General features: G+C 26.5%; 1 protein-coding gene across 1 annotated transcript in view; it reads right to left on the bottom strand.

The window, feature by feature from the left end:
- LOC129966560 (uncharacterized) overlaps positions 1-7,703 on the bottom strand; it is a 54,424-nt gene extending 46,721 nt beyond the window's left edge. The window contains exon 1 of the mRNA XM_056081009.1: positions 6,581-7,703. Within this exon, the coding sequence (XP_055936984.1) occupies positions 6,581-6,659 (79 nt within the window). The 5' untranslated portion in view covers positions 6,660-7,703. The remainder of the gene's footprint in view (positions 1-6,580) is intronic.
- Between the last annotated feature and the right edge of the window lie 6,887 nt (positions 7,704-14,590).

The following is a 14,590-nucleotide window of genomic DNA, read 5'->3' as shown; positions in this document are numbered from 1 at the left end:
AAATATGATTCAAATCATTTGAGACTTTTAAGAGATATACGAAATATATTTATATATATATATATATAAGAATTGCTTATTTGAAGTTATAAGGAATCTGGTGTAAACTGAACTTCATCGCAACAAGAGCTGAGAAATAAGATTAATCCAATTGACTATCCCAGACCATCATCTCCATTCGTAACAGATACATCTTTTTACCTAAGTGGAGTTAACGCCATCCCACAGTATTTATATAGATACCTAGGGAACGAGAACCAACCACGAAATGAAAAACTTCTCATTCTCATATCTGTAGTGTCTTCCAATTGAGATGATTTTATAACTCATGATATTCTTGGTACTTGAAATTATTCCAATCCATGTAAGATCCTAAATACTCACCGCTATGTTTAAAAGTGTTATGTTGTTTGTTATGTCCAAGTACTTTCATCGTTTAAATTGATTGCTCTTAAAGGCTAAATTGCAACTTTTTGTTTAAAAAATAACGATAAAAAAACTCTTTTGTTAAATGCGTTTTTGCAGATGAAAAGAAGAAAGCCATTTCATAAAAAAACTCCTTTAAACATTGCTTACTTTCTTTTTTGACAAATCAAATATTGATTGCATCTAATGGTGTTTTTCTGAGAAAATGGAATTACGCAATTTTAAAGGGTTTGAAATCAACTATGAACAAATAAATTTTGTGCCTCTTTATTCCCAGAGAAAGAAATTATTTTCACATTTCCGTGCTCGAATTCATTAAACAACAATTAGCCTTCATTTAAACAAGTTATTAGTTCAATGGTAAAAAAAAAAAATGCCTCTTGATAAAGTACTGCATGTTTTCAAATTCTACATTGTATACATTAACGCCCCTATCATACATTTCCATCAAACAGAGTATTAGTTCTCATTAACCAAATTATTTTCCATCTGATTTTTATAACTGCTTCCTCATCTAACATGTCATTAAAATAAGTGAACACAGAATACATGTATTTTTTTTACACATTTAACCTCTCAGCATGTTATTATTTCAAATTATATTTCTTAGATGAAAATCTTTGTAAACGGTTTCATCACAATATCATTTCTTATATGCTAGTAAATTCTGTAAATAGTTATTTTTGTTTTTCTCTATAGTAAATATTTTAGTGCATAAATAAAATTCCCGTAACATGCCCACCAAACCGTTCAGTGACCAGAATGGTCACGGATACGAGGGTGTGAGACGGCGTTCTGTTCTGTATACATTAAGGATATCTCTAGACTGAAACGTTTAATGTTATGATGGATTAAACTTACCATATCTTAATTTATCAGAAATGCTTTTGTAGCTTTCGCGCACGTGAAATATACAAATAAAAAGCATTGTAATCGTAAAAAAAAAAAATTTGAATTCGAAATTTCGAAGAATCGCCACCTTTTAGACATCCCTAAGTCTGAAAAAAAAAATACATTTTGGGTTCGTCATTCTGCGAATACAATAAATCAAACGCGCTTTCAGCTTAATGGATGGAATCTGGTATACAGTATTTACATTAAATTTGTAGATTTCTATCAAATTTGAACAAAATTCAATCAACTAAAGTATGTCTGGATGTCCGAATGTATGTAAGGAGAATAACTACAAAAGTAACAAAGCTAGATGGATAAAATTTGATGGAACAGATTTCGCATCTAAAGTATAGAAAAATATCAAATTAAAAGAATAAAATAGTCATTAAGAAATAGACTGTCTGTCAGTCATGTACTTTCACGAACATGTAAGCACGCTAATTCAAAAACAGATTAACTGAAATATATCAAATTTGGTATGTGATTTTGTGACTACAATTGTAGTTCTCTGTCCAATTTTGATTTTAATCAATACAAAAAAATGCCTCAATACATATTAGTTTTTGAGGTATCTAAGTCAGCTATTAATCGCCGCAAAAAATTGCGAAAGATCGCAGCCAAATAGGCTATTTCGTAACTATTATTCACCAATGGCATACGGTTAATAGTAAAATTTATTAGAGACAATGCGAGGAAGTTTTTGCAATACCTCTTCCGTTGATTAATATATAAACATCTTTAGAAATGAAATTTATAAATAATTTGAACTTTAACAAATCTAATTACAAAACAGAGCTTCTTGAAATTTTACTTTTAAAAACTTTGACGGTTTAATGAAAATGTAACAATTAATGGAATAGTTAATGCTTAAAATGATAAAAAACATGAATATATTTTCATATTATGCAGCACTGAGCATCTAATTTAAAAAATGGATTAATATTTGTCTCATGCACTGATCGTTACAAGTTAAATACAGAATGAATATATATATTTAAGGAGATAAAATGCTATCTTTCATTAATTAGAAAAATATATTATGTCTTAAATCTAATCAAAATAGAAAGTTGCTATGTGTTATCTCTGTATAAAAAGATGAAACGATAAATGATAAAAAAAGATAATTTTCTACACTAATAGTGAAATAAATATTTACTCTAGTAAAATGAATATGCGGCTTTCCTTAAATTAAGAAACATGATTCATGCCTTTGGAATCTTACTTAATCTGATAGCTGTTATCTATCTTTCTATATTTAAAAAGATGACATGAAATAAAATATATTAGTCTTGAAGTAAATCATAAATATATATTTTTGGTAACATATTCTGCTTGGAATTTATTATAAAATTATGTGATATTTTTGTAAATTTAAACTTTTATTGCGTTCTAAAAGTATAGCTAAAATTTTCAATTTGTGTAATGATTTGCTTTACACATCCACGGTTGATAACAAGATTTATCAATAAATATCACCAAAAAGTCATATTAATTTCATTTATTTTTATTTATTATTATGTTATTTTAGTTTAATAAGTGGTTTAACGAGGTGCCGCATTTTCTAAGCTCAGCTGACCCTGAGGGGCTAGTGTATAATAGACAGAAGAGGTGATTTCATATTCATCGTCTAAAAGTTTATCAAATAGGGTTGGCGAGGACGTGAAATAAAAAAACAACAACAAATTAAATAAATTTTTGTTAATAAGTTTCAATTCAGAATACTGATTATTAGTAATATTTTCGATTCAATATGTATCATTGAATTTCAACGGAAAACATAAATAAACAAAATTAATTTATTACAAAAGGAGTTAAATCTCAAATGTTTCTCCTGAACTTTCTCATATTTCAAATTCAATTTTTTTTTATTCCATAATTTTTATGATTTCTAGCAATAACTTTAGAAGTGATTACCCGGAAAAGACAATTTTTAGGTAATAATAAAAAATTTTTAAAAAATGATTTTTTTTTACATCCCAATTTGATCACCATATAGTATCCCACTGATTTCAAAAACTTATTTTAAATATAGGCAAGAAAATATTCACATACAAGAAAGTATGTGACATTTAAATAGGCGATGTATGTAAATAATTAGTTGGAATGGTATGCCGAAATACTTTTTAGTAAACTCTCTATTGAATTCGTGTTACCACCTTCCCCTCCTCGCTAAAAATTGTTGAGCTTGGCCTAAGCCTGAATGCCACGAGTGCTCCAATTTTTATTCTCACTTATGAGGGTTGTGTGCCTCGTAGTATAAAAAAGAAAATCCACATCTGTGTAATGATTACAAATCATTGGTGAACCCTAGTTAAGTAATATTGATGTTTGGCGATTTTTCTTGGCGATAAACAACTAACATGAGATTAATACACAAGTACCAAACGAACGAATATATATTTTGGACGTCTTTTTCCCGACCGACTGAAAACAAAATTTGATATAGAACTAAAATTCTTGTCACAAGATTCTCATTTATTTAAATTACTGCATTTACATGCATGAAAAACTACAGACTGACAGACAGTCAGCATTTTGATCAATTTAGTTCCAAATTTTAAACACTTTAGATACTAAAACTGTGTACTAAACTTAATTTAATTAAGATGTACATTTTTGAATTATCCTGTTCAAGCATATCCAAAAGTACTGACCATCCGACAGTCAGCACCTTTCACAAATTTTGTTTCAAATTGAATACGGATTAACAAAATTTAAGTACCAAATTTTATCTCCCTAGCTCTTTACGTTTTGGAATTATCGTGTTTATTTTTTTTCAGTACAAATAAATTTCCTTCCAAATTTGGTAGAAATATATAAATTTCGTGTAAAGTTTATATACCGCATTTCATCTATCTATCTCAAAACATTTTTAAGTTATCGTTTTCACAAACAGATATAATATCAAAAATTGGATTTTCGGATTTAGGAAGTCTTAAACTTAGAGAGCCATTGAAATTTTGAATTCGAATTTTTTAAAGACATCAAATTTTTTTTCACTTTCTACACTAAAAACGTTTGTATAGTTAAAAAATGCTTATAAATAAGCTTCGTAATACAATGAAGAAAATAAAAGTTTATAAAAACCCTATTTTAACCCTTTAAAGGGCCGTTTTTCTCTACTCATATTATGTTAAAATATTTTTAGGCTTGAATTTAGAATAAGAAAAGGGATTCATTTAGCTTATTAGATAAATTTCATTTGATTAATTAATTAATTTGGTTAATTAATAATTAAGTAACAAATCAAGACACATTATTTTATGTAAGATAAAGAACTGAAGCATCTAAGTTTCTGTCTTTCTAAAAAAATTTGTCAGAACTTATGCCAAACTTCATAATTTCATACAAAGGTTGATAAATTTGGTGAAAGCATACTTCCCACGACCCTAGAAAAGGTTAAAGTTGATGTGATTATTTAAAATACAATAGAAATCTACACTTGTAATAGTAACCTATCGAATTTCAGCTGTCTGCTGTCCATATTTTTGAGTTGTAATCATATGAGCAAATAGCTAAAAAGCATAAAAATAATCTTATTTTTTTTTTTTACTTAGAATTTTGATAGATCTAAAACATCGAACTTCATCAAAACTCCTGATTGAAGTTTTTGATAATAACAAGAAAACATTTTTCGCGCATATTAAAAGAAAGAAAATGCAAAAGCATATGAATTGCTCGATTAACGAAACGTGGAATATATAAAGTCTTCCCTGTTATAATTAATTAATATTTCATTTATTTTTTGAAGGGAAGAAATTAAGAAATATACTATAAACAAAATTAAGAATTTAAATTACGCTTCGTGACATTTCTAAAGAACTTGAACCCCAAAAATTGAACGCTCCATTTAAAAAATTGATTTTAGAGAAAAATTGATATTTTGCGGCAGATTAAATTATTTTATCGATCGAATCATGCATGTTAAAATAACTGATGAAAATGAGAACACAATTTGAATGTACTTATTTTCCCATGAAATTTAGCTACAGTAATTACCACGTTCATGTAAGCATTAAAGCAGATGAAAACTCCCGAATCACGATCAAACACGAATTCTTTATTTTTCCAAATGTCAGGGCAATCATTAGGTTCATTGAGTATTGTTTCGAATTAAAAAAATTAAATTACAGTTAAAAAAAATAAAAATAAAGAAAATTTGTTTTGAAGTTATGCTGAAGAACAAGAGGTTAAACAGAATTAAAAAGCATACTCAAGTAATTTTTGAAAAGGAAAAAAAAAATATTATTTCAACGCTGTTTTAAAAAAAATAATTAAAGTTTTAATTGTAAAAAAATGACGAACATTTTTTTTTCTTTTGGAAACAAATGCTCTTATTTCACAAACAAAACATCAAAATTGGTAATATTTTTTTAAAAATATCGTTTTATTTTATTTTATTTATTGTTGGATATTTATTTTATTTATTGTTAAATATTTATTTTATATATTGTTGGATATTTATTTTATTTATTGTTGTGCCTTTATTAAAATATTAATGCAGATGTATTAATATTTTAAGCAATGTATTTTTGTTAAGGAAACAATTGCGTAGTAAATTATCTAAAATTCATGAATGGATTGAAAAAAAATTATTTTATAAACCATAAGCATTTTCTGAAATAATTTGTAAAAGAATAATCTAATATTGATGTTTCCGAAAATTAATTTTTTAATTTTACATAGTTTCACCACATAATAAATAAAATTTTTTAGTTGATTATTCTTTATTTGTCTCTATTGCATTATTTAAATTATAATATTTTTTAGTTTTCCCAAGCTTGAGTCTCTAAATCTGAATTTATTTATTATCATCTCTCATTTTATACATATATTTAAATTTTTAATGTATCCTGGAAACATATCAGTGATTAATTATTCAAAATCAATCTGGTGCAAGGAAAAATTTCAATCTATCTACATTTCGTTTAAATTTAAAATGAATAATTAAAAGCATTTCTTTCAAATATTTAGTGAGTATGAAAAAGCATAATTTATATAGATAGACAAGCCTTCTGATGTGAATGATTAATAAGCACTTTTTAAATTGAAACTCAGGAAGAATATTAATTTATTAATATTAAAATTCGAAACGGGAACTCATCGGAATTTGTAGGAATGCAGTAGTTTGAGAAATAGAATTTTTTAGAAACTAATCTCGAAAGCACTGAATAAATAAAAACTACATAAATTTATCTTTTAACTGATTAACTGATTAATAATTAAAAATTAACAGAAAAATAAAAAAGGTCTTACTTACTTTTTGTTTCTGCTTGGAAAATACAGATACACAAATAAAGTAATCCACACAGATGCAATGTATAAATGTTCACGATCATTTTTATGTTTCACAAGTTCTATTACTTTTTAAATGAAATATGATGCAGTGAAGGCTCATAAATAAAGGAAAAGATTCGAGCTTTTATTATCTAAAATACGTCATTACTGAGCAAGTAATATTTGGAATAGAGTCATGTCAACTTGGATTTGGAAACTGGAAATATAGTTTTAAATGAACAATAACTTTTCCTTCAGGAGTAACTAAACTTCACACAAGGATGCCATTTTCAAAATAAGCATATTTTTGTACCTGTCTTCGTAATTTACAACGTAAACGCATTGAGATCTTAAGAGTTAATAGAGGCAATGCCGCTAGATCTCACAGAAATTTAAATAAAGGAAAAAAAAGACCTTCACACGAAGTATTATTCCAAGCTAACAAGGACGGTTGTCAAACATATTTCCATAGAAATTGTTGATAGTTCTCTCACATGCTGTCACTTTTCGAAAAAAGTTGATACAGGCTTTTCATATAAAGAATACAAAGCCTACAAGAAGTCCACTAAAAACAAAATTTTTGTCGAATGTCTTTACGGAGTTACTTCATTCTTTTCTTTCAAGATCATATGACACAATAAATATTTACTACTATAAATAAACAATATTAGTAATGTTCTTAGGATGTAGTCTGCTCTCATCACTATGGTCTATTAATTATTAATAATTTCTGGCCTTGCTCTACTAAGATAATGGATTTGAGGACTATCTTGAACAACTGCACTTTTTCTCTTTTCAAAATCTCAAAATTGTTGGATACCAAATGTTTTAGATAAATCGTCCAGAATGCTCTTAAAATGAAGGTGGAATCGCCATTATGGCATTTTAATTATGAATAATCTTGTAGTTACACTCTACGACCACAATCTAGTATTCTCTATTTCCAGAATTGTCGTTTGCAGGTCCATCAAAATTGAATAAACTAATTAACGGTACTTTATTTAACAGCAAATCTCACAAAGCGATTAAATAATAATACGTCGCACAAATTCACCAGTTCATAGATGTCAACGTTCGGTCAAAACATAGCAAAAACCCAGAGCGGCTCTTTTCTGACCACAGCCTCGTTGTTTCCAGCTGGAACGCCCACACGTGAATGAGGGAAAATACGGAAAATCTTGTCGAAAGAAAGAAACAGTGACTGCTTTTGCTGTTCCATACGGGTGACTTCATCACGACGGTGTAACGACCCACTGTTAATTTGTTCTCAAACGACCTGTGTAATGAATGTTCAGATGGCCGTAGATTCAAGCGAAACATTTCATCTACCCGCAAGGCTTATTTCTTTTATCTACCTTGATCATATTTGCTTGTCGAAATACTTTCCCTTTTGTAAATGTCTTTGTGGATATGTCATTTCCCTTTTGCATTGAGCCTTTCACTTTTCGACAGTTTATATTCTTTCTTCTCTTTATTTTTTGGAAAGTTATATTTTCTTCGCGCGCCAAAGACACCTGAATTTCCTTTTGTTTTATCCTGAAAGTGTAATCTGTTTATTTTTAGTTGACATTATTTATGGCGTGAAGACAGAAATAAAATATGAGGTCCATTGAAGGTAAAATGAGTTTTCCAAGGTACGAAGTAAAATGTCTCTAGGAGAAAGATGGTGTCAGTTGTATGAAAATAATTTTTTTTGGAGCAAATATTTCATATTTTGTGGAAGGTCTCTTATTCGATAAGGAATGAAATTAAAACGATCGAAAAATTTAAAACGATCATAAAATTTTATGTTGAAAGTTATCGGAAATATTTCTATTAAAGTTTATTTGAATTTTATAGGAATAAACAAATTAGATTTTATTCAAATAAGAAAAAATATTTATCGGAAAAATAAATTGAAAATTTTCAGAAAAATTCAACATGTGTTTGTTTTAACGAAAAAGAAAGAAAGAAAGAAAAAGAAGTTAAGAGAAAAGAATTTCAAAGAAAGTTTTTTTTCCGTTTAATCCCTTTACATAGATTTTTTTTCTGACATTTGTTTCTTGCAAAAAAAATAGCTCTTTAGTCTTCTTAAATTTTTTCTCTTACTTCAATATTTTTTTGTCTCATCCTCGTTTTTATAAGAAAATTAAATCATGAATAGATAAGCTCTAGGTGGTTTATGTAAACAAAGGGAAGCAAACCAGATAGTACTTTTTTAAAACTGGGCTGCATTAAAGCACTTTCCTCACATGACACTTTATGCAATAACATTACATTTGCTTTATTATACCGGTGAAAACTGTCATGATGGGAAAAGAAATTAAATTAAATTTTATTTTAAGCCATAACAAAAACTAAAGATTTTGAAATCTTTTTGATGGATTGTACTTTTTTCTCTAAATATTAATCATACATTGAGCGAGTTTTTAAAAAAGTTAAGTAAACATTAAAAAATTATTTGTAAGGAATGCATCCAAACTTTTTAAATGTAAAAAAAATATTCTATCGATTTAATTAATAAAATATTAATTGTTAAATATAAATTTCTTTGATTTAAAAACTTTTTTAAGTTTCAAATCTAATAAGTACATTTTTTGTAGAAAAAAAATGAAAAATTACTTTATAAATTAAAATGAATTAACTAAGAAATTAATTATTTAATGAAAATTTCATAGCTAAGAAATTTTTCTTCTTTGAGTACAAAAAAAAATGCTAAACAAAATGATATTAATAGCAACTTATTATATTATTCAAAATCAATTAAGTAAAGTCAAGAATTGTAGTGATACAAATAGGTCTTGAAATTCTTTTAACTGAAATTTTGTTTTGTGAAATACCTATCACTTTAGAAATCAGAAGACGGCTGTCAATTTTAATTAATTCCGAGATAACCATTGCCAGAACAAAATATAATAAACCCAATGCTTCAACAGACTTAAGATTGTATTAAATTTACGATGTTTTTAACCTTTCCATATTATATAGTTTAGTTATATTAACTTCGCGGAGCAACTAAAGGAATATTTTGGAACGGACTTAGTAGTTTTGAATCCCTGTCAGATGACGAGGACTACACCTGAGCTGATACCTACTCTTCAAATTTTCGTGACAGGTAATGAATGTCGTGAAATGTCACCAACAGGACATCATTATGTCATGTTGGTCTGAGACTTCAAATATAACGTTTTCCATATAAAAATGAAAGAATATTGAAAAAATCATGATTTATATTAATAAAAGATTTTAAATTTGAATTGTGAATAGTACGTAAACTTCTTTAAACATTCAATTTTTTAATTTTCTATAGATTCAATTGATTTTATTCAATTTTGTTATATCAGCAATATTATGAACGAAAATGATAAATTAAACATGGTGTCTATTTATGAAAAATCTATTGAATACAATTAAAATTATTTTGCAGGGATATGGACTAAAATTTACTTTGTGATTAATAGACTCATATCTATAACATTTCTTGATACACATATGAAAAAATATAAAAAAGTTGTATATAAAAATTTTTATTGATTTACTGACTTTTTTACTCTGTCTATTCCAATTATCTCAGAATTTTTTGTTTTGTTTTTAATGAATTCATTGAAGTCAAGAATTAGATGTTTAATCTGGTTATTTGTGTTTATTTAATGCACATTAGATCTATAAATATGAGATGTAAATCAATGGATTTTTCGAAAATCGTTTAGTAAAAACTTTTTGATTAGTATACAACAGAGTTACTTCAAATATCTTAAATAAATTACTACGCTTATAATTTTTTAAATCTAAAATCAAATTAAAAAATTGCAGACACAGCCATTAATCATAGCAAAAAAATTTTATAACACTGTTTTACAGAAATTGAATGATAGATCTCTTGGGACGATGATAACAGGAAAGATAGATAATTATAATTCAATTAACAATATAATTCAAAATAAGTCTGAATTATATCATTTTAATAGTATTTGATATTCTTTGCGTTTCTTGTAATGAAAATATCTTAATGTTTAATAATGATCAATTTTTTAATTCGAAATTTGACAGGAGACTACACACTTCTTGTTAAGACCATGTATCAAATTTCATCCGACCAACTCAGAGCAATTTTGTTATCTTCGTCAGAGAAAGATAGACGTATAGATGTAACGCCAAAATTAGGTTTTCCAATCCCAAAGAAGTCAAAAATATAGATTCATCAAAATATTGAGTTCGAATTCACAATTACAATTTCTTTTATGTGCTTCGAATATTAGAAAGTAAAATTATGCATTCTAAGAAAAAAAGAATTAGTTCCTAAAAGTTGCCTATACGATTGCTTATTTAAAAGTTTGATAAAAATTGCAATTTTTAAATTAAAAAAAATACAATTTTGATGATCATATCAATTAATTATTTCTTTACCGAATAGAACTGAAAATAGCCAAAATGAAAACAATCATCAATTTAAATGATGAAAAGATTGAATTAATTGCATCTAATCACGTATTCAAGACAAGAAAACTAGAAAAAGGAAATACAGAAATTAGATTGGATTATTTGTATTTAATCTCTTTTCCACTAAGAGCGTTTTAATAATCGTGGTACACAACCTTGAGATCTCTTCCTTGTTTTAAAGAAGAGCCTTAAAAGTTTTGTATGAAAACAGATTAAGATTTTCAAGATTACTTTTAGAAATATATGTGCAGGGATTTCTGTTAAGAAATTTTAAGTTGGAATTTTCCCAATACTAAGATTTCATTAATTTGAAAAAGAAATCATTAATTTTGAAGAGAATTTCATTAAAAATAATCAAATTTGCTATTGCTACAAATGAAGGACAGTTACAATATACATATATTATTTTAATTTTAATACAAAATTATTTTGGATTAATATCAATTTAATTAATTTAAATACAGGAAATATTGTTTTTTTTATTTAATTTTAATTGATAATCAATGATATCAGAATTTCGGTAATTTCATTGAAATTTTCTAAATTTAACAAATTTTAGATAACTATTGAAATGAAAACATTAAAATTATAAAAATTAAATGAACACCAATGATGAAAAATTTTAAAAATATAGTTTTAAAATCTTTAAAATCTTTTTTTAATCTTTTAAATCCAGCAAAGAATAAAAAAAGTATTATAGGTGCAAATATTAAGACACATCTGACCTCAGTATATATGCACGAATATTGCATTAAAAATTCAGAAGAAATTTCTTGTATCTTGAAGTATGTATTTCTAAGAAAAATCTTGGAAAATAATACCAAGTCAATGTAGATTCCGCACCTAAATTTCCTAAAAAATCTACGGTTTTCTAGTATTGGAAAGACAGGTATTCTCAAGATTAATTATTTTCTGATACAGAAAGGTAAGTATTTTATTTTATTTTAAAAAGTAAGTCATTAAATTTGAATTGGAAAATGAAAACAAGTTTCGATTTGAGAAGATTCACATAATATATCTGACTCGATTTGTTTTCAATGGAGAGATTCAATTTCTTTATTAGTGCAGAAAAAGCAATAAAAAAATTGGACTATCACCCGATTTGATATTATATAATCACCAAAGGAAACTGAACGAGATATATAAGGAGTAAAAATAACTATAAAATGTGTACACGTGAGAAGAAAAACATTGTACACACAAATGGTTCAAAAAAGAGGTTTTGGTGAGATATTTCTATTTTCAAAAATGTAATAACATTCCTTTATACGATACACTGTGGGCATTTAAATGTTTTATTTTTTTATTTTTAGTGAGCTAAATATTGAATACATTTTCTAAAAAAGTTTTAATCGTTTGCTTTAAACATGTCTAAGTAGCAAACAAGATTTAGATTCTTAAGAGAATATTAGGTCTTTGAAGCTGTGGTAGTGGATAAATTTATAAATCTATATACATATAAAACGTCAACGTATGGGGCAAAGAAACCTCATTTATTCTTTATTACTGAATGGCAACTGCCAAATGTAAACAAATTATTATATGAATGTTTGGCTGTTTCATTAAGCGTTTTTAACTATATTTAATGCAACGTTTATCTAAATAATAGCGCATTAAATTTTTGTTAAAATTATCTTAATATAGCCCTGAAGGGACACAAAAAATTCCATTTCTCATTCCAGAGGAAAGATAATGTAAAAAATATAAAGAAATAATCATCAGACAAAAAATTCAATCAAGTGCGAAAATAGGCTTAATAGTCGCTAGATGAATGATCCCTACGCCTTAGGTATTGAAATTTATTATTATATTTTCCAAAATATTTATCTCACAAAATTGATTTTTTCATTATCTTAAATTAAAAAAACTTTTTAATGATATCCATTTTACTTCTATATAATATATCTTTGTTTCCAATAATTTTTTAAAATTTCGATTTAAAGTACAATCTGTTACATTTTTTAAATGTTGTTTTTGAAATTCAAATTCATCCATCAACAAATAGCAATCATGTACTTTTGGAAATGTTAAAATTTTGTTTAAAAATTGCTTTCTTTGGACATAGCTTTCAAATAGATTTTCCATTTTCTCTTTTATTGCGTAATACATGCACCTTTTAATTTACACCCACATTAGTTCGTAGCAGATTGGTAAATACTGTTATTCAGTCGCATCAAATAACAAGTTGAAAAGTTAAAAAAAATGTATTCCATATTAATCTTTTAATAGCCTAAAAAGTCAAGAATCATGGTGACCAAACCCCAAAGGCGGCTAGTATAAAAAAATTACTATTCTAGACATAATTAAAAAATATTCTAAGTTTAAGTGTGGATTCTATTCTTTTCGAATGGTGATGTTGAAAAACTGAGTAACTAAGAAACAAAGAATTTATATTTTTCCAGTATATAAGAAAAAAAAATTTCTATTAACACAATTTTTCTGCTTCATTTGTTTTCTACTTGTATTTAGCATACGCATAACAAAAAGCATTCATAAAATCTCATATAAATATGTTTTCTTGTTATTTATACAGAAAAAAGGTTACCAGAACAATACATATTCCTTGGTGCGACCTTTGCATGATTGGTTTGATTTCAACCTCCTTTTATTACAATAAAATACGGAATTATTTGCCATTGAAGTCCCACGAGTAACCTTCTTCAAGCTGTGGCTAATATTAAACAATGTGTCGGACACATTATATTATTTCCTCAGCACAGAAAGAGATAAAGAAAAATGCCACAAAATATAAATACGAAAATGCTTTCTGAACATTTTCTGCACTAACTAATGTTTTTTCTGCTTTTTTCTAACTAATGTTTTTTCTGCTTCACTTCCTAGTTCCCAGTAAATTTACTGAAATCCAGTTAGATTACAATTTACCTTGATAATTTCATTTGTTTGCGATATATAAATGAAGCTTTCCTAATACTTTAACTTTTTAAAGGTTCCATATATATATCAAACTCCGAACATAATAATTCTATGAAATATTATCAGTGTCATATGTTTAAAAACGTAATAAATTAGAATTAGTTTTTTTTTTAAATTAATGCAAATAAACCCTGTTACGCATGATCAATAATGCATAAGGGAAGTTGCAAACAGTTGTTGCATTTTGACAGAAAACACATAATTTTTAAAAAGATTTTATTGCTTGACAAAATCAACACATTTTAATACTAGTTTGACAACAAAGATTAAACTAGATTAATTTTTTTATTGGATGGCAGTTAGAATTTTTATCAACTTGATCACAAGCAAAAATGAATTATGTTTAAGATTTTGCAAAATCAAGTCTTTTCAGTGAAAATTTCAAGAATAAAGAACTATATTTCTTTAAAATTGCAAGATTTACCCCTGCATAAAGTATATCTTATATCCTATAACGAGTAATTCTTGTATATATAAAAATTTATTTCGTGTATCTCGGAAACGGCTCTAGTGATACGGATCAAATTTTATATTTAAATAAGATTTTGCTTTTTAAGCTTCTGTAACTAACATTTTTATAACTAACTATTAGTGTCTTTTTTTCTGTCTGCTTTCAAGCTGACGTATATTTTTGTGATAC

Source organism: Argiope bruennichi, chromosome 4, assembly GCF_947563725.1.
Source record: "Argiope bruennichi chromosome 4, qqArgBrue1.1, whole genome shotgun sequence".
In the NCBI taxonomy this organism is placed as follows: Eukaryota; Metazoa; Arthropoda; class Arachnida; order Araneae; family Araneidae; genus Argiope; species Argiope bruennichi.
This window is presented reverse-complemented; position numbering and strand designations above follow the sequence as displayed.